The sequence below is a fragment of the Larus michahellis genome, chromosome 3, assembly GCF_964199755.1.
Source record: "Larus michahellis chromosome 3, bLarMic1.1, whole genome shotgun sequence".
NCBI lineage: Eukaryota > Metazoa > Chordata > Aves > Charadriiformes > Laridae > Larus > Larus michahellis.
In genome coordinates this window covers 48,479,845-48,504,178 of record NC_133898.1, presented here as the reverse complement: position 1 = coordinate 48,504,178, position 24,334 = coordinate 48,479,845, and the positions used below count along the sequence as shown (strand labels likewise).

The 24,334-nt window shown below is 36.7% G+C and overlaps 1 protein-coding gene across 9 annotated transcripts in view; it reads left to right on the top strand.

Annotated features, from left to right (window-relative positions):
* The window catches only part of RYR2 (ryanodine receptor 2), a 422,851-nt gene that overhangs the window by 159,974 nt on the left and 238,543 nt on the right, over positions 1-24,334 (top strand). For 7 of the 9 annotated variants that reach the window (XM_074580039.1, XM_074580036.1, XM_074580032.1 and 4 more), the window contains exons 5-8: positions 1,996-2,010; positions 11,500-11,574; positions 12,317-12,395; positions 13,498-13,610. In XM_074580039.1, coding sequence (XP_074436140.1) covers positions 1,996-2,010; positions 11,500-11,574; positions 12,317-12,395; positions 13,498-13,610 — 282 coding nt within the window. The remainder of the gene's footprint in view (positions 1-1,995; positions 2,011-11,499; positions 11,575-12,316; positions 12,396-13,497; positions 13,611-24,334) is intronic. The other 2 variants (XM_074580040.1, XM_074580034.1) reach the window with 1 other exon arrangement.

Genomic DNA, 24,334 nt, shown 5'->3' with positions numbered 1-24,334 from the left:
CAGAAGCATGTGATAGGAGTACCTGGAACCCTCTGCCCCATCCATTTGCTGGTAGCTGGGCAGCTGAGGCCGTCACAGTTCATGGCACGTAGCTTCTCAGGCTTGGCCTGAAGTTTCACAGGGGCATTCTCTTCACATTCGTGGACAAAATGTGCATTCAAGTGTTTGCCATGAAGAAAACGCATTTTTACAACAATTAAATTTTCTCCCCGGTGGTTTTGAAGCAGTAGGTGGATATATCTGTTCAGACTTCCCTCACCCACTGTCTTTCAGGTTTTCTAGCTTGAGGGAGGCTGTTCATGGCACTTTCTGTCTCTAAGAATGACATGTAAATCATCTTCAAAATTATTAAGGAACCAGAGTAACTCTAAAGAACATGGTATGACAGATGTAAACACATGACAATTGTTTCTCTCTCATTTGTTACAGTTCATTTAATATGTCAACTGAAGGGAATGGATTGTTAAATCTGGTCTTCCAAAAAATCCAGCACAAGAAGCTGTTGTATCATTTTAGTAATCAAGGGAAGAGATAAGCTATTCACTTTAATTTGACGCTAGTTAAGAGATTACAGTCAAGTAGTTAAAATAAATCAGGTTTCACAGAAGGACTGTTGTTTAATGTACTTGTAATATGGAAAAAGCAGTGGGGTTGCATAGTTGTCAGAATAAAATTTCATAGATGAATGACAGCTGGAAGAGACTGAGGTCTTTGATGGATCTAATCTCCTTGATAAACTGACAGGATGATGGCAAATGAAATTCAGTATTGACAGATATAGGAAAGGTTATATTAGAATTAATCATGTAATTAACTTGTTTCTGTATTAATGAATTTACACATAAACACTACTGTAGACAGGTCATCAAAGCCTTCTGGTTAGCTTCTGGAGCCACCCAGTAAAAGCAAACAAAATATTGGGGTAACAAGAAATGGGATGAATAGTAATGCCAAAATGATCATGCTATATTTTAAATCCTTGCTTTATGGGGATGGTGGACAAGGGTGCATGATCTTTATTTTGGTCAATTTGTTTCCAAATGTCTAACTACCAAATAGACCTAGAAGGCTTTTAAGGAGAGAAGTCTTTGAACATTTTGAGATGATTAGATTATACCTTTTTTTTTTTTTTTAAGCTAGAACATCTTGTACATCTTTGAGAACAGATACTTCTCTTTTAAAAGCGTGTATGAAATTAAAGCATGAAAGCACCCAGTCTTGCTTGGAAGCTCTCCAGTTTGACTCTCTTTTCATGTGGAATAGAGATTTGCTGCCAAATTTCAGTCCTCAGCTTCAAACTTCATGATATCAAAACATGAACTGATGAGGTCAAAAGAGGAAAAGGTGCCCATAGAACTCTCACAAACAAATCACTGCATGTAGCATAACCTATCACTCTCCTTTTATTCTTGAGCACCTCCATGACAATAACCTAAAAATTTCCACCATCTTCTGACATCAGTCATGTGGTACTGAATTATTTTTTTTTTTAACCACTGCATCAAATATTAATAATGTTTAATTTTCTTAATTTACTATGCATTCACATAGGATGTGTTACTACAACAGTGGTGTTGCTCTCCAGCACTGCGCTTTGAATGCAGGACTTTACAACTCGCATTGTACTTAGTTAGAAACTATCTGCAGAGGAAGTTGTTTAAGATGATCAGGCATGGCTCCTGTTTTACCTGTACTGTGTTTTATCTTTATGCAATAAGTATTTGATGTGCTATATTATTTAAATTAAAAATAAAAAAAATCTGAGAAAACTATTGCATTAAAAAAAGATGAAGCCTTGTTCTGAGCAGCTGTTTTGCTTTCTAGCACGAGCTATAATTATGCTAATTGTAATGATAAATGTTCCTTTTAAATGTGGTTTGTAGTTCTGTGTATCCCACTCACTTTTTCAGGGGAAACAAATCCCATTTTTAAGCACCTGAAAGCAAATATTCATTTCACATTTTCTCTTTTTTTCCCCTTCTCATGGCTCTACAGAAATTTATGATGAAGGTAAGCAAGTTAAACATTTAGTATTATACTTTCTGTGAACTCCTACAGTTAATTTCATCATTCTTTTTCTTTATTTTTAACATCAGCATCAAACTTGCCTTCACTAAAATAGCACATACTGAATTTTGTAAAAATTTGGTTTTAGAAACCACAGTGACTCTAGTTGGGATTGGGGCTATGGTTTATTTAGATCATGAAGGACCGAAGGCAGGCACCTGTGGAAAGAGGACTCTGTGCCGGCTTCTCCAATTCTCGATTCATCCTCATCGTTTCAGTGAGAATGCAACACTACCTGGTAAATAAGAAATCTTGAGAAACGAATAAATAACAAAAATACCAATAAAACATTTGGGCATTTTAGAAAGTGGGGACAGCACACTGTTTCTTCTGTCACAAGACTGCTGTTGTGATGGTGTGGTGTCTCAGTGGGGTCAGTGGGGAGTCCTTGGGCTGAGGATCAGTGGCCCTTTGCTGCCTCAGGTCAGCAGCTGCTAACCATGTGCAGGAGCTCTGCCTCTCAGGGCTTTTTTTTTTTTTTTTTTCTTCTATTTATTAAAACTATGACAAGGCACTTGGTGAACCTCCAAACATTTTGAATAATTGTCTGTGATTTTAGCCAAGATGTGTTGGTTATCTGTTTTCTACTTTTTGCTTTAATTATCGATGTCTATTCTCAATTCATCTTCTAAAACGATTTGTTTACTGGTTTTCATCCCCTAAGAGTTTGCTGTTCTATGGTATGGTCTTGCTTCATTGTCACTCTCCAAAAGGGAGGAATTCTGGGCTAGATAAGCAGTGCTATTTTAAGGGCTGGATTTAATGATGTCAGAGAAATTTTCTTAGCATGACTCCTCTGCTGATCCATCTTTTATTCCCACTTGGCTGTCGGTCTTATTCTTTATCTGTGAGTTTCTTTCTCAAATGACAAGGATGATTCACATTCCTTGTATCGTACAGCAACAGAAAAGGCTTAGGCACAATCCTTAACCTGTGAAAAATGCCTCCCTCCTCCACTTATTTAGCTCTAAAATAACCAGGAAGATTTTTATTAATTCCTTCTATCTGCTATGCAGTGAAGGAGGAGGAGTACGGGGGAAGAGAAATCTTCACTAGGCTAAGGGAGAAATTGATAAATTTTATCCTCTTGGGCAATTTTTATCCAGACTGCTGAATGTGCTTGAAAGTAGGAGTTTGTAATGGAGGTATTGCCTCAGCCATAAATATAAATGTTTGTTTTACGGAGAAGGCTGGAAACAGATGATCGATATTATTTACTTTTGATTTCTTTTCAGTGGTGTTATCTGCTTTTCATTGATGTGAAGTTACCCATTGCTGGGAAAGTGATAACATAAATGTAGTATTGGAAATATTAATCATGAGGTATATCTGAAGTGTTTCTAATTATGTGGCTATTTTATTCTGCCTTACTACAGGTCAATATTAACAAAATTGGGATCATTTAGCATGGTGCTCCACGAACGTTTATCATCATTACCAATGGTTCCAATCTTTTTAACATAGATAGTAAAATATCTCTGTGTTCTTAACTGAATAAGACATACTCATGATTTTTATTGGCCAGTTGATTTATTCAGGTTCAGATTTTTGTATATTTATATAAAGCATAATTACACATTGTTATGCAGCTTTTAAAGAAGACATCCTTAGCAAACATATAGGTTAGCTAAACTCTTTTTTCTGTTCTTTGGTTTGACACTACATGTAAAATAGGAGGTAACTGCTGATCGTGTCAATGAAAGGGGTTTGGTTTTGTTTCTTTTTTCTTTTTTTCTTCTTTTTTTTTTCATCACAGGGGTCATCATTATCTAAGAGTAGGTACCAGCAGAGTCATCAGTCATACCTGAATTTTTGCAGCGCTTACTGTTTTGTAGTGAATTCCATGAATAAAAGTCGATTGATTAAATAGTGGTTTAAAAGTAAGGCGTAAAGACAACAATATGTATAGCGTATATAATGTCTTGTGAGGTTCAACTCCCTGTTTGTTATTCCATTGTAGCATGGTATACAGGCTACAGTGAGACAAACAAAGAGGTTTTAGACTGGTTTGAATTTGCCCTTTGGTGTTGCTGTTATTTGGTACGAGTGGGGTGAAGGAATGTATTATCACAATGCTGCATGTCAGTGTATTCATTTACTTTGCATCTTTAAATTGTAAGCAACTGAATGCTGTGGGCTTGTTGCCAACCACTGGAAATGGCAGCCCAAGAGCACAGTAATTGCAGAAGGGTCTCATTAGCATTTTTGGTAGAAAAATTCAAGGCTTCTGGGCCAGGATGCTGTTATTTTGGAAAAGAAATTCTGTCTTTTTTTGTGTCAAGATTTTTAAAGAAAATGGATACTTCTGTAAGCCAGAAGAACGTGTAAAACTGCTTGGCTCACACTCTGTAGCTTTGTTTGTAGTCTTTACTGCATTTTTAAATTCTCTAATGCTGCTGGAGATGTAATTTCCCAGCATTGCTATTCCACGTGTGAATTGCTTAGTTTTGCCTGACTAATCTTGTCTCATAAGCCTTTAGCTCTGTTCCAGGGTTACTTCACAAGTTCTGCAATGGCTCAGCCTGTTTCCGCACATTCTGTTTTCACCACTGCTTGGGTTTTTCTGGACTCTTTGGCTGGCTTTCATCCCACAGAACTGAAATGCCTGACTTTAAGCCATGGATATCCTAAGGTCCCTGTGTAACCACAAGCAGGAGCATAGGTATCATCAAAGAGTTTCTCAGATTTTAGGTGGGCTGAATTACTGTCCAAAAGTGCCTTTTAGTCTCCACTGGCTGTTCAGTTGCCTTAGGCTAAATTAATATGAGTTTGTGTTTTGTTATTATGAAATTCTTTTAGCTTTTCATAAGCTGTTCCTGATCATGCTGATACTAAGAGAATGAGCCTTCCTGTGTTTTCCAGCTGGCTGTTGCCTAGTATTAGAAAGAAGCTCTTCTTAGTCATCTGAAGGTTGGGTTCAGTGTGAAAAGATTTAGACAGTGATATAGTTGTGGTGAGTAAGAGGTCTCATCGAACACTTACCTGTGGTGGTCTCCACTTCTAGTCAGCTTGTAGGATTGCATCGTCACTGCTGTTTTTAGAGAAATACTGGCCTTCATCAGCATTGGTCTGGAACAGATTAAAAATTACATATTAATAATGAAATTAATAGATGAGTAGTTTTTACATTGCTATGGAAACATATTTTGAGCATCTTCTCCTCCACAGAAGTTGTTGTAGCATCATGGGTAGAATCGTAGTGAGGTGGTTTTAGATTGTGGGACATCCTTCCCTCCTATTCCTCCCAGTTACTTTTAGTCTTTTTCCAGTTTCTTTCACTTCATTGCTAATTCTGCCATCATGGATTTTTTCCTTCTCCTAAGTGAGGTCTCAAAAGCTTTCAAGATCTACATTTCACATCCTTTCAATGCTTTTCATTCCATCTTGCAGATTACTGAATGGGAGCCTTTAATTTGCTTAAATGCAGGAAGCTCTAAAGAATTATATATAAACAAAGCACATGTTCCTAGTTGTGCATTCACAGTTTTCCTTCTAAAGAACCAGATCAGGTTAAATACTTGTATTACCCTGCTGCTTTAAATCCTTTTGTCAGCCTCTTGGAGAAAGGCATTGATACCAACAGCCTTACATCTCTGGTTTTGACACAGAAATTTCTGACTGGGAACAGCATAGTCTGGGGCCTAAATATACTTTTACTCATAATGCATGTAGTTGATTTTTTTCAAGACAATACTTGTGATTAGACCCACATTTCCTATTTGATTCCTGGATCAAAACACAATTTCAGAATGTAATGACTGCCGCTGAATGGGAAATTTGACAACCCCGATGGGAGTCCCAGGGAAGGGACTTTGAGAAGGTTCCATCACTGGTGGGTGCCCTTTAAGTCTGTCACAACAATAAATTCAGTAAACATTGATTTCCCAGTTGACTTTGGCAATAAAGTGTTAACTTAGGCTTTGTTTCAGAGGCTTGCTCCATTTTAATGAAGTGTAAGTAGTCAGTGCTTTAAAGGGCATTGTTTCACTCTGTCCTGATGTGTACATGTGAAATAGCCACTAAAAGTCCTATTTGAAACTTTTAACTTTATCTTGCAGTATTTGCCTTGGGATGTGTTTGTGAAGAAAAACAGGGAGTGTGTTGCTTCTTTTACTGTACAGCTGCTCTCACATGTTAAAAATTTTCTGTGCCATGAAAATAGTTGTGCAGTACTTTTTTTAGAAACCCATTCAGAGCAATACTGAGTGGTCCTAAGTTCCATCTAGACAGTTTGGGCTGGTGTTTCCTATAGTTGGGTCTGGGGCACAGGTGAAAGAGCAGGCTAAGCAGATGGCTGCAATTAGGTCATAATTTAACATTATTGTAAATTATATGGATTGCATTTTTGAAGGATTTACAACCCATGTCTTATAGCTTATTGTTTAACTTGATTTTTAAAAAATTGTTTTTTAAATCCATCAAAACTGTAATTCCTTACAATCTAGTCTTTGTAATGTCATTTTCACTACAGCATGTGCCACAAATTCCGTTCTGCTGTTATGAATTCATCATGGAATGAGGCAGGAAAAGCCATTACGTAGTTTTTAAAAACTCACTGTGTTATCTTGTATGATTTTCTAGAGAGCGTGCTTCAATTCCTGTTTACTTGTGACACATTCAGTATTTTTAAATTGCTTTCATGGGTTACTAGAACTAGCATGTGACTAGCCACCTGCTAAATGCAGTGGTTTTCATGCTTTCTCAAGCATTATATTTCTGAAAAATGACAATGTTATGAAAGCTTTGTCTGTACACGCACAAAACGCTGAAATAACTATCCTGTTTAGTTACGTGCTTTCACATGCTTGTCTTTCTCTGGTACTTCCCTGAAGCTCATAGTTTTTTCGCTTTTCATACATTTGGAGATTGTGTTGACCTGTGAAGAAAAAATCAGCAAAGAAACGTTGGCATTTGCTTGCAGTAGAGTACTCATTGGTCTAAGAATTGTTTTCTGTAGTAGAAATAAGTCTGTTCTCGTGAAAAGAATGGAAAGGTAATGGCTATTTTACTCAAAATCTCCTTGGATGCCACAGGATATTCACTAGTCTCTAAAAATTCTCATTGTAAGTGAGATTCCCAGAAGCACAAATGTCTCCAAAACACTTCTTCAATGTTACCATGATTAATTTCCTGCAGTTTCCCACGTATGGCCACCGGTGTAGCAAAGCAGCCATAGGCACAGTGGTGCAAGTGCTACTGTGTGAATTAATGCCGATGAAATACCTGTTTTTACCTGTCAGATGATTGCATGTCTTTACATCTGGCAGTTGTGTGAATACAAAATTATACAGATATGAAGGGTTTGCTGGGTTATGTGTAGCATATCTTACTGCAGGATTAGTATTTGCAGTAAAATATATACATTTTTGGTCAATCTAATTATAAATATTTCTTGTTACGCAGCTTCCATCATTTGCACATTTTACTAGATAGCTTGTAGGTTGTAATTTTTAAGTTCTTTTTGGCATTCTAATCCTATTTCTATGAAGAAAAAAAGGAAAATAAATATTTCCCAATTTTAACTGGTTTTCCTTCTTTATTTTTGTTTCAAGTTAACACTCTTTACATCAAATTAAGCAGCTCTGATCTTAGTAGTCTATTCCCATTGCTGGTCTAACAATGCATTGAACTTGAAAGCTGTTTATATATTTTGAATGCTAATTTCTTCAGCTCTAATTGCTGCTGTTGTATTCTGAATTGCCTTTGCTTCAGCAATGGCTTTTGGGTAATGAGATGACTCCGAATTAGTCTTGTATTCCAGCTGCAGAAATATTAGACTACAGATGGGCAGGTTATGTGAAGTTTTCACAAGCAGTGTGAATTTGCCCTATATTCTTTCAACCTCAATGTTTTTACTGTAATGTTTACCAGTTCTGAAGGCTGTTCAAGTCTTATTCTAAATCCCAAATTCTTAGAGGATAAAATAAGAATAGTTTTGCGTTCATATAATTGATACTCCTGAATGGCATAGTTTGTAGAACTTCAATGGATAAATTCTAATTTGAACACAAACGTGTATTTCTCCAGCCTGGTTTTCTTCAGGGAACATATTGTCCAACTTAGAAATTACTCTGAAGATTGGAAATCAAAAACATAAAGCAAATAAGATTCATAATAAATAATGTGGTTGTTAGAAACTTCTTTGCATTATAATGCCACTTGTGTATTTGTGCAAAAATCTGTGGGTGTAATGGATTGAATTAGTCAGGATTGTGGCTTCCAAGAAGTCTTACTTGTAGTGACTTCTGAAATATTATTATTTGAATATTACTAGAAACTTGGTAAAACTTCAGTGGCACATCTCATCTTGGAATGTTGTGTCTTTGCCATAGAAGTCCAATTGTTAACTTTAAAATTTATTTTATTTTATTTTTTTAACATGTGGAAAAATTACAGTTCTGTGCAAATCCTATGTAGGAATGGATTATTTTGAAAATCAATGACTTTCAGTGGGCAGTCATGGCCCAACAGATACTTACTATGCAGTTTCTGACATAAAGATAAAAGCTGAGTGTTTAGTTATGAAACGAGCCTTTAAAAATTGGAAATGAACTTATAGGTATGTACATTTCCTGGGAGGCAGACTCCAAAATGGTAGGCAGTTTCATAGTACCAGGTTTCTCTTCCAGGCTCTCCTGTATTTTTCTGTGTTTCATGTTTTAACTTTCTCTCCATGTGGATGGCTTGATTATAATTACCTCTCATAAACCTTTAAGTGGAAAATGCTTGAAATGTGTTTTGCAACTTTTTGTTTTCTGTCTAAAACAGAAATGGCAAACTTGCTTGCATTTTTTTTAATGGGCAAAATAATTTTGGTTAAAAAGAATTGCTTAAATTGTCCTGTGAAAAATTATCCAAAAAAACACTGTCCCATTTTTCACAAAAATGATTGAATTTTTTTTTTATTTTTTTTCTCCTGTTTGGCTTCAAGTGGGCATTTAATAAAATTGGTGCTCGACAGACAAATCAATATGGCTGAAACAAGGGCAAGCTAACATAGCTGGGATTCTGTTGATCACACTGTTCCTCTCATCTTTTGTACAACAGGCAACCAAATCTATATGTTAGATACCAAGTTTATGGCTAGTGAGACATAATAATTTTTACAAAAATATCATTGAAATGTCAAACTTTTGTCCATATTAGTGACTTTATTGGTTGCGTAGCTATGCCTGCAGTTGGTAAAGCTTCCAGGCAAATCTGAAATGTTGGTAAGGCACTGAATTCACAGCAGTTATTCCCCAGTGTGATGAACAGCAGATATTCAGCATTCATCTTTGGCACAATGGGCCTGACATTATCAAATGTCTCGTTCTTTCATTGTGCTTTTGGAAAAAGTGGTAGTTCAAAGCTAAATCTTCATGTCTTACTGGCAAGACTGTGTCTGTGACAAAGACCATGACTTTTATTCTTTCTTAATAAAAATTCATGTCATTCAGGCTTTCAGAGAGATTATTGAACGTGCCTCCCTGCATTTTGACTGCTATGCAGTTTGTTCAAAGTCAAAATATACCTTGTGTCTACCAAGATGCTCTCTTCTCAATAAAGATAAAAGCCAGAAATTCCTGGCAGTTTCTTAAAAGTGCTAAAATTATTATTTTTTGAAGTGCTTGCTTTTTTTGCCACCTATTCATCTTTTCTTTTTTTTTTCTTTCCCTGACCAAGTAACTCAAAGATCAACAAATATTATGCTAATGGATAAGAGATAAGGAAGGACAACCAGTAAATGAGGAGGGGAAATAATTGAGAGTTGCCACCATAGCCATTCAGTTAAATTGATCTTCAGCACTAAAATGAAGCTGCCAGAGAGATAACATAGTATGATTGTTTCCAATTTATTCTGTAATGAATCTGATGTTCCAGTCAAACAGAAGGTCAGTTTACTGTGATAAAAGAAAGTGTATAAATGCTGTATATAAGGAATTAAATTAGGAGTCCTATATGAAATAATAATGCTGCTTACAGAGTTGTCACACTTATAGACTCAAAAATATGTATTTATTGATACTGCGTGAAGGCTGTGATGTGCACAATGTTATGTGAGATGTTCTGTCAGAGGAATATGGACTTACACTCTTGACAGTGTCTTGCCTGACAGTCTCTGCTCCTGACCAACGGCAGTCAGCCACATTTCGGTCTTAAGGAATTAATAAATCTTCAGCAGAAGTTGGAAGGTTGCTCATGGTTTAACAAGATTTATTTATTCTTTCATCAGTGGTTAAACTGATTAAACTGTAATGGAACTGTAACGAAAATACTGTGAAAAAAATGGTTGCAGTTTCTTGGGATAAAAGTGAATTTTATTGCTTTAATTTTCTTTCACTCAAGATTTATGCTGCATTTCTGAAGAGGAACATTTACTCGGGCATGATTTTCGAATTTTCAGAACCCCCATGTCCTGTTGAGTTAGCTTGGATGTCGTTGAGCACTTTCCTGGCCTAGCAGATAACAAACTCTGATAGTGTTTAAACACTGTGGGGGCAAGCAGTCTGGAGGCTGATGATCTTCAATGTGGTTGACATATCATTAATACTTCCTGGTAAAACAGGAACAATACTCCAGAAGCTCCCTCTGAATACGTTCTGTATACAAAAGTCTATAATTTGGAAGGAAAATGGGTGAATATGGAGAGATGTAACAACACGTAAGGGTTTAGAGGATGCCGTGACACACATCGAAACTGCTCTTCTCTAGAGACCACCTGCTTTCAGCCCAAAGAAGGAGGGTTCAAGCTTCTGAAATATATTTTCATAGAATCATAGGATGTGTTGGGTTGGAAGGGACCTTTAAAGGTCATCTAGTCCAACCCCCCTGCAGTAAGCAGGAACATCTTCAACTAGATCAGGTTGCCCAGAGCCTCATCCAGCCTGGCCTTGAATGTCTCCAGGGATGGGCCCTCCACCACCTCTCTGGGCAACCTGTTCCAGTGTCTCACCACCCTCATGGTGAAGAACTTCTTCCTAATGTCTAATCTAAACCTGCCCTGCTCTAGTTTAAAACCATTGCCCCTCGTCCTATCGCTACGTGCCCTTGCAAACAACCCCTCCCCAGCTTTCTTGTAGGCCCCAAAATTCATACCAAATTGGTGACAGTACAAAGTACACCATTTTTCCTCATCAGTGAATCGAGCACTTCTAATAGAAAAAGTCAGTAGCTTCTAGATTCCCCTGTCCAAATTCTACCTTGGATCTGTCCCAAGGACTTAAAAGGTCAATGTATTAAGAGCCAATCAAAACTAAAGAGAACACATTAATAAAACTGCCTTCTTGAACTAATCCCTGAATAGGGTTTTATCAAGAAATGGCCTTCTCTGTCACAAGGCAAATACAGATTGTCCAAAAATTTGTGAGAATTTTTTTTTCTTTTTCTTTTTCTCAAAAGGCCCAATGTTTATTACAACATACCAGTATATCATTTCTCTTTATCTTTCAGTCTGCACAAGGTGGCGGCCATCGAACACTGCTCTATGGGCATGCAATCCTGCTGCGCCATTCCTACAGCGGCATGGTATGTAACAGGAGTTGATAGCAGCAATGATTTCTTTTTTGTATGAAAGTTGTGTTTCAAAGTGCCCAGACTATTGCCATTTACTGATATCTGGAGAATTATTCACATGAAAGAGACGTTTTACCTGCGGTTAATGGAAACCTTTTTGAAGGGTAGATGCTTGGAAATACAAAGCCAAGCTGGTGTTATGGCTGGGTAAGCGCTAAAACTAAGTCTGGCTCCATAGTTATGAGTTCTCTGTGTGTCAGTCTATTCTGAGTTGGTGATTTTTCATTTCTTTTCCCTTGGATATTGCATAAGCTGTGACTGAATCCACAGCTGGCATCTGGCTGGCAACCTAAACATATGCTGTAGACTGGGTGGAAAAGGAAATTCCTTCTTGCACATAGTTTGGACAGAAGCCTTACTCTTCAATTCCTTGATGTATTATACGCGTTCCAAACTCCTTAACTACAAGTGAAGCTGAACTTCAATGCAACCAGCTCCTTTATTTCCACTCTTACTACTCCCGTCTCAGTGGAAAGATAGCCCGGATAGACTGAGAGGATATTTTAGAACATATATCTTTGTCAAGTCCTCTTGAATGCCATTCAGTTCACCTGGTATATGTGTTCTTGATAGTGACTAGTGAGGATAATTTAAGAATAGTTAATCCTGTGTTGGTAGGTTGATGAGTTTTTCTATTTCAGTGGATTATCAGATATGAACAGAACTAGTAATGCATGCTTTTTTCTTTTGATAGTATCTGTGCTGCCTCTCCACATCTCGATCTTCAATGGATAAGCTGGCATTTGATGTAGGATTGCAAGAGGATACAACAGGTAAACACTAGTTTGAAAGACTATGTAATGAAGAATACTTTTAGTCTAAAAATCAGAATGGAGACCTATAAATACATATAAATCACATAAAAATTAAGAATATTTTCAGGATTAATATTTCTGTTTTTTACACGTTCAGTATCTTATCTTTACATTTTCTAATAGATTATGAGATATAAACACGTCTATTGATATTTAAATATAAATTTATAATACTGAATATAAGTAAAGGAATATTCCCTGGTTGTTATTCCTTTAGAAGCCTTCTGCTGAAAGGTTTTTTTTAAACTTGTATTATTTTAAATAAAGATTCTATTAAAGTTTTTAGAACTGCTGGTGACTTGGGTTTATTTGTATTTTAAACATTGATATAGCTTCTTACAATACCATCACTTTGGTGTAATTTTTTAATTAGAAATATGAAGTTTCCTTGTTTTTTAAAGCCTTGCTGTAGCTAGGAGTAATAACAGCAACAATTGAACAGTCCCAAGATCAAAGAGATTTTTTTCTGAAAAGCATGCTTTTTGTTCAAGAAGTATATCTGAAAGCAAGGTTTATTGTGGGAACAAAATTTGTGACTTTAATACTTGGTGCATTAGAAACACGATCAGGCATTAGAAGTGTAAGAACATAATTGAATTTGGATTTATGAGATCTTTCAAATATTATTTTAAGCAATATTGTAGATGCTTATTTTTATTGCCCTTGGTGATGGGTTGCTCTACTTCTTTGTTGTAATTCTCAGAGGAATATTCTTCAATGTCTTTCCCAGAACCTGGAACAAAAGTGATGAGGAAGCTCTTTGGCAAAAGCAATCTGGACGAGGTTGCCTAGAGAACACAGAGAGCCACTTCCTCACTCAATTCTGGAATCAGTGTTCCAGAGGCCTTGCTGTCTTCTGCATGTGTATATTATTTCCAGCTGAGTTTCTGACAAGGAGGTGCAGGAATGGTATTAGTTATTGAAAACACTTGGACACTTGGTTTACCCAACTGAAAACTGGGTCAGAATTTTAGGATTGAGATAAATGTGAAAGTAATGGCAATAACGTTGGGCATTTTCTTTCTAATTTCTTTCTCTGCGTTACTCAATAATGATATAGGTGAGGCATGCTGGTGGACTATCCATCCTGCTTCCAAGCAACGATCAGAAGGAGAAAAAGTGCGTGTTGGAGATGATCTTATTTTAGTCAGTGTCTCTTCAGAAAGATATTTGGTAAGTTTTGTAAAAATATCTGTACAGTGCTTCCTCGACAGAAAAAACAGTTAATAAAAGTGTTATACTAAAGTCTGGTTTACATTTTCATCTCCACAAATGTATACCTTAAGGTGTTTAAACTGGTATTTGATACCATTTTGCAAACAAAGACACTGAAGCTCTGGAAATTGTGACTTTGATATGTGACCAATCTAATTTGTGTTCATTTTAATAATGGAATAGAAGTTGAAAAATTTAGTAGTGAGGAAAAAAAGAAAATACAGAAAAAAGAAATCTGTCCAAATTGCATAATTGAGTTGCTTAGAGTTCCTGTGAGTGTTCAGAGGGTAACAGCACTATCATATATGAATTAAAATTTTGTACCAAAGTTTTGGAATGTTTCACTTAAGTACATAGCATTTTGTGGGCTTTAAAAGCTCCAGATTTTCTTAAGGATTATGTACAGTGTAATACATACAGCTACTGACGTGTTATAATTAAATATAATTAAAATACTTAATATAATTTAAGTATTTTAAAACTTTCTGTGGTAGTTGCTTTCTATCACTGGTTTAAAAAACTTTCTTCCTCACTGAAGTATTTCCCGTTTGTTCTGTAATGAAATTCTTCAACACTTCAAGATTAATTTTTTTTTTTGTGTTCTTGGTGTTGCAAGCACCTGAACTGTTATATCTGGGGGAAAGTAAAAAGAAAAAGATGAAAATAAAAAGAAAATCAATCTGCTGGAAGTTTCTGTAAAATTAGCCCCAGTAATTTGGCAAATGTAGCTACAGCTAAAAAAAGGATCTTTAAAGAGGAAGTGTTTTTAGCTTTGTCAACAGGACTGTCTCAGATCTGCATATAACATTAAAGTTTATTCTGTATTATTCACTTCTGGTTTTATGCTATGAAACATTATTTCTGAAAGTTTGTGGTTTTTTTACAGTATTAAGAAAAAGAAGTGAAAAGTTTAATAAGACGTTAAAATAAAGTTGTTTTTTTTTCTTTTTGATAAAATGGAAAATGTTCTCCCTTCTTTTGGAAACACATAGAAAGATGAGAATATAATTATTAGAATATAATTGTAACTTCTAATTAGAAGCTCACTAACTCATTTAATGAGTTATTTTTTGTAAGTAGGTATTCTGACAACTTTCCGATCATCTTTTACATTTTAAAATTATTTTTAATAACTACTTTAATGAGAATTGTAATTGGACTTACTGGAAAAGCAACTTTTTGTGGACAAAATTAATGAGAAATCAAATTTATGAAAAGGTTTTATTTAGAGACATTACATTTTTTGAAATGTATCAAATAGCTGAACTAGGTTGCTGACATTGAATTTTGCTGCGTATTGTGTCTCTGTGTAGGTATATGCCTGAATTCTTACTTTCTGCCCTATAATTAGTAAATCATCTCAGCCTTTTATACTGTTTGTGCCGTAACTGTTGATTCTTAAGGCTCTCGTATGTACTTTTATACAGCAAGAGACGATGCTGAACGCAGACTGATGTTCCTCAACATGTGATGTTAATGTGTATACTGTGTCTTCCATGAAAAATATCAATATACTTAAGTTAAATTTTCAGTGTAGAGAGAAATGACACAGATCTATGTTCTTGATATTTTGATCTCTGTATTATAGTCTTAAAATGGTTTACAGCTAGATTTTAATGAATAGTTATTAAGCCTATTTCAGTTATTCAGCTCTGGTTTGATAGTAGAGAAGGAACAAGAACTCAGCAAATTAATTTTGCTCTTACATGCACTCACCCTCAAATTTTTATGAACAGATGTTTTTCCAGACTAAATTAAGAGCTGGTGAACTAAGTAGCTTCACAATTAAAAATATTTGTATTTTTGCTACCTACTCAGTAATTATATTAGCACTGTAAATAAAGCAATGACACTTTTATGAAAATTAAAGCAGTTGATAAAGACTGAATTAGCCAGTTACCAATGAGTGAATATTTTTCATGAAAGCTGTCTCTCCATCTTTAAACTTTTAGTCATAATCTGTTAGGCTGTGTACAGGATAACTTCAGAGAATGTACCTTTGAAAATAATCACAGTATTTTCATTTTGAGTGCAGTGTCATGTTATGGCCCCTATTTTCTACAACACTTAAAGGAATGTAGCAACTGATACATTTTACAATAGTTAGGACTGTGGAGAGCTGAAATTTTTATGAATCCACTTGGATAAGGAGACCAAATAGGCTCTACTGACTCTGCTTGAGGAACGCTTCTTCTAAGGTTGAGGAGTTCCTCAGGTACATCCCTTGACAGATAGTGATGTTCAGCAGGATGCTGAGAGTTAGGGTTATGTACATTGTGTACTTACAGTTAAAACTTTAGGAAAAGGTAAGTTTTCTATCAAAGTGTTCTCTGTCTATATGCTGTTAGGAGTAGGGTTGAAATGTCACCTTTTTATATTACAATATTGGTCTGTGTTTTCCAAGCAACTTGCTAATTATGTCCAAATTAAGATAAACAGGTTAACAATCCTGGGGCAAAGATGTGTATGTAAAAATAACAGATAAATAGGGTTCATTCACAGGCCGTGGCTCTTTCAAAATGTAGTCAGAACTTAGTTTAATTTCTGTAATACAAGGGGAGGGCAGAACTACATCAGCTTCAAAGGTTAGTCTTCAAGCTGTCTGAGTGCAGCTCAATTAGTTAATTTTTTTTCCCATTGACTTCGTGACTTTATGATCTCTGTGTAGTCAGTAGATTAGTGTTTAGACCTAATTTGTTTGACAACCACTATTAAAGTATTTAGAAAATGTCAGCACTATCCTGTAGGTCCCCTTCCCTGCTTTCCATCAAATAAAGGCTTTGGGACAATTAACTTTATTTTCTTGCCCTGAAGACTCATCTTTTTAATTGCAGTGAAAAGTGCTAAACTGATAGGAAGATCAGTGTTAAAATAGTAAGCTAAAGGTCCAGAGATGTGGATTTTGGCTCTTTGTTGCCTCACAGCAGTGTCATTCAGTTGCTCTGACACTCACTATCCCTACCTATACAATGGGATTTTGGATGTGTATTTTTCTGTGTAGCATTTCTGAGGAAAAGCGCTTACATATGCGCTTGAGGCGTTGCATAATGCGCAAACTGCGCTGTTGCCAGGATCCTGCTGGACTGGGCTCTGCTGAACCCTCTTAGAATAGCGTGAAAAGGCGTTTGGCTGTAAATATTGCCACCATTCACATTCAAGCCAGAGATGTTTCCTTTCTTGAGGCAGTGCAGGACGATGAACAGATGTAATATTTCCAGCATGTTTCCCCATCTTGTACACATTAGCAGGTATCCAGGTATACTGAGGTTTGCCTTTCCCTGTTGTTAATTACATACCATGATTGCTTTTAAAATTGACAATTTTCAATAGTTTAGAAATTCAGTTAATTGTAATTCCTTTCAAATTCATGAAGCCTTTGGTAACTTAGTCTTTTAAACGTAATTCAAGAAAAATTCCTTAGATGTGAAGTTGAAATACAAAATACATAATGGAGGTAACAGTGAAAATTAGTATCAATCAGGTCAGTGTTATTCAAGCTAAGAAATCAGGACAGAGGAAAAAAAAATCCCAACTTTACGGTGCAGAGATTTCGGTATACTGCAACAGTTTCTGCACTGAGATATATATGTGGTTGCTGTCCTGACTGTAATGCTGGTCTGCAGCTGCATTATGCAAATCTGTGAACAAGCCTTGAGGTTTTCCTCTTTGACTTAAATGACCTTTACTGGAAACTAATATGAAAATAATTGGAAACTTTCCTTTGAAATGTAAGCTTTTCCTTGAAGATTTCTATCGTGCTGCTGACAGAGTTTCCTTTCAAAAATAATATCGTCCAAATAAGATCAAATTATTTGAAAGGTGGAGTTGATACCTGTCATTTGTCCTGAACAGGAAGACAGGTTCCTGAGTATTGGAAGGGCACTCCCTCTGCATCTTCTTGCATCAAATACATTGTCTGTTTTCAGCTCTTAGTTTAAACTATCTTACTTAGTATCAAATACTTCTAACAGCTTCTAAATATGTATAGCATTTATTGGTGCAAGAGTTCCAGGCAACACAGCAGTGTGAGGTTTTTGGTTTTTCTGGGGTTTTTTTGTTTGTTTTGTTTGTGTTTTTTTTTGTTTTGTTTTGTTTGTTTTTTTGGATTTTTTTGGGGGGGTTGTTAAACTTTAAAATTTTATTCTCTTCTCCCTTTCATTTTTTTTTTTTCCTAAGAGTATGAAACTCAGTTAGTTGGACTTTGTATTCTTCTGTGTAAGTTCAAAATTCCATCATTTTTTGTTGAAAAATAGTAAAAAAGGTTTTTCTTAAAAATGATTTGAATCTGCATAAACAAACCTGAAATTAGTGGAACAAGGTAGTGTTGAGCTGCTCTGTTACACTTGTTACACTCATAATGCGGTTCCCACAGAGTCTTTATGCAATTTGAAATATTATTGTGGAGGCTGGTAGATCTTCCCGATAATTAAGGTTGTCAAGCTGCTCTGCCTTCTAAAATCCTGTTTCCAAGGGCTTATAATCAAGTGCTTGTAATGTAAAACATTACTTATTAGAAATAGTAGCATCTATTTCTGGTTTGTTTGGTTTATTTATCTGAGGTAATATTTTTTTTTTTAGTTCATCCAGAAGAGGTCAGATGTCACTGAGCTTGAAGATAGGGGAGGAAAAAATAATTTCACATCACTGAGAAAATTCATATAATTTTCTTGAAAATGTGGAGCCTCCCATGCTTTATAAAAAACACAGAAAATTAGAAAGGGTGTTTCTGATATCACAGGTGTACTTTTTGCTAACTTTAAAAAACAAAACAAAAACAGAAAAAGGAAAAAAACATAACAAGCCTCTCCTTGCTTAAACTTAGTAAAGAAACATTCTCCTGAAATACTGTCGGTTCATCGTGCCCAGGGAAGGTTTTTTAAATTTTCTTTTAGTAGCTAAAAGTCTTATGACTTTGTCTATTTTGCAGAAGCTAGATTTCGTGCATCTCTTGTATGTTAATGAACTGATTAAACTCCCTCTACAGTGAATAATTAAATTCACCCAACCCTGATGGAACCAGATATTCCTTGTAATGGGTGGCTCAAGGCAGGGATGAAGTCAGGCACTTGTACTGACAGCTGAGAACTCAATGTTTTATGTGCTGCCGGTGATCTGCTGTCATTTGAGATATGTGGAGGAGGAAGCTATGAGAAAGTAGAAGGAACAAAAGGCAGGTGATGTAGCAGGGACAGGAGTCTGGGACTGAAGTGGGAAGGAGGGAAACTGAGTGGGACTTGATGACTGGCTGGAAAGATTGGCAGCTGCAGGCAGTAAGGGACTAACAAATCATCTGGGACAAGAAGCTGGTGACAAGGGGTGAGTGGGCACCTGCTGGTTAAAGTTGTGTTAGAAATCTGGGGCAGAAAACTTGTGCTGTTTTGGCAAGGAGAATTGATAGAAGAACCAGTGGAGTGGGACTGAGTATGAAGGATGACGAGAGAGGTCTATAGAGAAGTGGGCTGGCTGGGGAGAACCAAACCACTGGACAAAGATCCAGAGAGGGCAAAGTCTGAGGCTGAGAAATAAGAAAGTCTAATGCTGGCTGACATGAGAAGGAAGAAGTTGAGCAAGCTAAAAAAACAAAAGGCCATGCTGAGGCTTTGTAGATCTGAGGAGAACCTTTGGTAGCAGGAGGAGGTCCTAATTCTGGGTGATAAAGTAGGCTGTAATTGGGTTGGGAAGCTGGATTGTGTAGGTGAGAGATATGGGACTGGGATAAAGATTCATGGAGAAGAGTGGGTGAGGCCTGGAACAATTAGGCTGGATAACTGCTATCAGCAATTATCTAGGAAACCCACTAGGAATACCCAGTGTATTAAGGTACAGCAGTCACCCATGGTATGCTGACAGCCTAGTCCTGTTGGTGATTTTGTATTAGATTAGGTGGCAGGTGTCTAAAAAATGGTTTAAATTTTCCTTCTGTACCTGTGATTCATGTGGGTGTCAGCGTGTTGCCACCTACTGCAACTGTGGGGGCTTTTTTGCCTTTTTTTTTATTAAATACAGGAAAATTACATATAAATTATAGCACAAAAATAATTTTATTGAATTTTGTAAAACCACAGGCATTAGAAAATGCAAAAATTATGCACTGATATGTTTTTATGAAATCTCTTAGATATACAGTCACACTGGCTTTTTTATGGAACATTATCTGAGTGCTGATGAAAGTTCGATAGATGTGCCAGGGCTGAGTAGCAGAAAGGGTGTGGAATGAAGCAACTTTGAAGATGAAATTTCAAGCTGGGAATTGCAGGTGTGGGATAGGTGGTATGATGCTTAATTAGTTATTTTCCTGGAGAATTAGATTTTGTACTAGACTCTACTGTGGAATGTGCTGAGCAGGTCATCGTTAATACTAGGCTTGCCTCCAAGAGGTCACTAACTCTTCATCCCTTACCAGGAATATTCTGTACCCGAATTCTAAGGTCTTCCTCCTTCTGCTGGAGGCTGAGGTCCCAGAGTTGCCCTGTCTTCATACCAGCAACTGAGGTGAATGGAAGATGTGCCTTGAACTTTAAAACTGCATATAATGCGGTCTACAGGGGGAATTAAACAGATCCTTGTCACCTCAATTTGGGCATCCTAGATTAATGAAAATTTCTTAGTGTAATTTGTGTACCTCCACTCTCCATTGGAAAATGGGCTATAATGCTACTCCTTTGGGATCTTGAGAAAACGAATTCATTAATATTTGCTGTGTTTCATGAAATGCTTGTAATTGTTGGTAGCAAGAGAAAAGCCTATGAGGAAATTAATAATTCCCTTTTCAAAGCTTTGAAGAATTGACTGTATTGAATAAAGCATGAGGCTGCAGACAGAAGATTGAGGAGAAAACAAAGCACTGAGCAGCTGTTCATGAAGTTGAGCTTCTTTATCCTATATATACAATGAGGCAGCACTCGGGGAAAAAGTTGTACAGGATCATGACATTGAAGACCATAATATCATGCATTCACCAGAAGCCATTCTTTTTCCATGGGCTACTTTGTTTGTTATTTCCTAATATTTGATGCTTGCTTCTGTAAAATTAATATTTTGTTAATGAAAGCTCTTGTGTCTAATCGTACTAAATGATAATCATTTAGAAGCATAGTAGGTGATGTGTTTAAGGCTGTTTGTGGTTATAGCGCAGACGGAAAGCTGATGTAAAGAGTGGGAATGCAGACTACCTCCATCTACCCTGTGCGATCCTTACACTTTCTTGCCATGTATCTGGAATTACCTCCTGTGGTGTGGACTAGTGGGTTTTAGCTACTACTTTGCCTTTGCTGATGATACGTTTATGCTGGCAATTCTCTGTTTGTATCAATGGAAAAATTCTCTTTGCTTGTGGATTTGCTGGCCAACTGTTTAAACCACTTCAGAGAAATGCAAAGAAATCAGGATTTTGTGGAGCTTTAAACCCATCTGAAATTTCCTGGGCTTTGCCTACTTTGCGTCAAAACTTAAATAATGATTTTTTATTTTTTTTTTGTTCTGCAGCGTAAGTTTAGCCATATTTATAGATGTTTTCAATGAATATGAATGTATTGCCACTTTTAGATGTAAACACAAAAAACTACTGATATAAAAGCTTTATTCAGATGCAGTTATTACTTCTAGTTCTTTACAATATCTCCCTTCCTGTGACTGAATATTTTCATTTATTTTGACAGTGTCAATAGAATATGTGGTGTTACAGAATATTTTTTCACTGTCTCAGGTAATAAATTCTATAGAAATGACACCTGATAAGAAAGAAGATAACACGTGGTTATCTTTTGGTTCTAAAGACAGTGCATCTACTTTAACCTTTGTTTTTTGATGAAGCTTGCTAATTCATCATTTTCTTTGATGCAAAGTGTTATTCCCTTCCTAATTAAAAAAAAAAGAAAGGGAGTATAATTTGCTTTGTTTAGAGCTATGTGGGTTTTGCGTTTGGGTGTTTTGGTGTTTTTTTTTAGTTATAGATACAGGTATGTACTTTTTGACTTCTTTCCTAAGATAGAGATATCTCCAGCGTGGACATGTTCCAGTTTTGCTTTGCCTGCTCTCAAACTGACTAAGGGAAAGTAGAGAAGCATATGAAGTGCTTCCCTCACTCTGATGTATGCATTCTCACTTGTGTACCTGTTGTGGGAAATAACAAGGGCTGTCTGAGTCTTCCTATTCAGAAGAGGAGTAGATTGAATTGGATCATGTCTGTAGCCTCCATCTCTGCACCAGTTGGTAATAACTTTTGAAACAGCATGGCTAATGCTGTTGTGTGTGGTACTTAAGCATTCTGGGAAGTGCTCTGCCTTGTAGGCACTTCTCAAATGTACCAGAAAACAAACTTTCTTTATTATTTCTCTTTTGCTATTCTTGCTATTTGGAATGGCCTGAGATTGAAGGCAGAGAAATCATAATGTAAAGTGCAGATAGAAATAGATACCGTTAGATGAGATGTCAGTATTGACACACCTTAGCCAAGAGGAACCCTGAAGCAAAAGTTTTCCTTTATTTTTTTTCTTTGCATACATGCACATTTTGGAGAACAGAAACTTTGATGCAGACTGACTGAAATTTAAAATACATCATCTAGTTATTTAGAGCTATTGTGAATGCATCTATGCTGCTGCAATCACTGCTGAAGGGTGCTTGTGGAAATTACCATCTGATTCTGAAGCTCTCCAGTGAGCTTGAATATGCTGTGTTCTTGAAGACCTAGGAACAGAGATGTGATTGTGTTACTTTTCTGAAGAGCAGTACAGAGTTTATCACATGATGGTAAGTTCAGTTGGGAAGCCTGTAGTATTTTGGAGGATTTGAGTCTTGGAGTTTATCCTTGAGAAGCTGTCTGTAGACTGCAGTGTTAACCTGTATTCATAAAATACCATAATTTAATTCTGAAAAGTGATTAAAAGCCTATGGCAGGTCAAATGCTGGGTTAGGAGATTATTAGTGTATTGGTAGGGAAGACAAATCTAGCTTTTTGGTTGAGCCGGTGCATATAAGATATTATTTGGGTGAGACAGAAGGCTGAAGGACCTGCCTGTAATGGAGAAGACCCATACTGGGATTAGAATAGACAGCAGGATTCCTGAACTCAACAAATTTCTGCTTTGCAAATGTTTTTGCTGCATACCTGAAAGACACATGCTATGCACGTGGTCCTCACTGATGATGGCAACCTGCTGCTTCTGCCAGATGTTCTGTTATGCCAGCTAGCTAAGGTCTGTGTAGTAGGTATGGAGGCTGTTCAACATCAGGGTGAGTATCATGTCCATATCCTGGACATTGCTTTATGGAATTTGTTTCATTTTGATAGTTTTATTGCGCTGAAAGTGCAAAACCAAGCAGATAAGCTCCAAATAAGTACCATACAGGCAGCAGATTGCTTTAAAACAACACTGAGATTGGGAAGTATAGCACTGAAAATTTAGGCAATGCCAGGATTAAGACTGGCATCTCTGATCTGTTGGGATTTTTTTTCTATGCATTTGAATATTCATTGACAGCGTACTTTTTCTACATGGTCAAAGCTTCGTTTTATTGTTTGCTCTGGATGGTTCTGGGGAGTGAACACTATAGTTTATGGAATTGTAAATGTCAGGACCTCTGCCTGCAATTGTAAATTGAAGGATGCAGCAAGCAATCTAGGGAACTGAAAGAAAGAAGAGAATTGCAGAGATGCACTCTGCATTTCTCTAATGTGGTGGTCACGTGTTGTATTAGGTCATTTAAACCATACTTTTTAAAGGTATAATTCTTTGGTGACTCAGCTTGAGACATCTGGGTTATAATCAGAGCTGCAACTGGAGTCAAATGAATGGATCAAAATAACAGGTGTTCTGAAGAGAGTTTTCAGCAATGTATTTGTGTTCAGTGTCCCGTCTATAAAATGGAATGCTAATTAAGTTGCTACCATTGTGTGTGAAAATAAGTTTATTAACATGTACAAAGCACACAGTTTCAAGAAGTGCTCTGTTGCTGGCAGATCTAAATGACAGAGGAGTTATCCTCTTTCTCTTTGGCCTACCCTGAATGATGTGTTTCCCTCAAAAAGTAATACCCCTGCATCACTTTACTGGTTGAATTGCGAATTACTCATTGTCCCTAACTGGAATCTGTGTAGTGATCTCAGAGGAAAGCTAACAAAATTAAGGCCCACAAGGCAGAAATGGGACTGGAGGCGTGCTGTGATTGTAATCTCTCAGCCTCGTCTGCCATTGACTAGGTTATGTAGGTGCAGTAAGGGAAATATAAGAGTTGAAGCAGTGGTTTGTTCATTGAACGTCCTCCGTTACATGTGCTGAATGAGACTGGTGCAGTGCAAACATGACTCTCTTACTTTATATGTCAGTAGCTGTTAATTGGAGCCTTCTAAATGAGCTGATGCGCTGTTGCTTGTACTGCTGTACGGCTAGAAGGTGTGCAGGCAGGAAGACAGAAGAACTCTGCACGTGTCATTGGGAATCTACTCTCTTCTGACCTCCAATGCCGTTTTGGTCTTTTGCATGGTTAATAATTTTATCCAGAAGGCGTTAAATGTTGGACATAACATACAGAATCAGAGACCAGTGCTACTGTATAAGCAGTTACTGTCCAGTAGTTTAAAATAGAGTGTCTAAATATTACTGCACTCGAGAAATTATTACCTGGTAGTATAAACAGTATACTTCAAAGCAGCTGCTTATTTATAGAACGCCTGGTTTCGT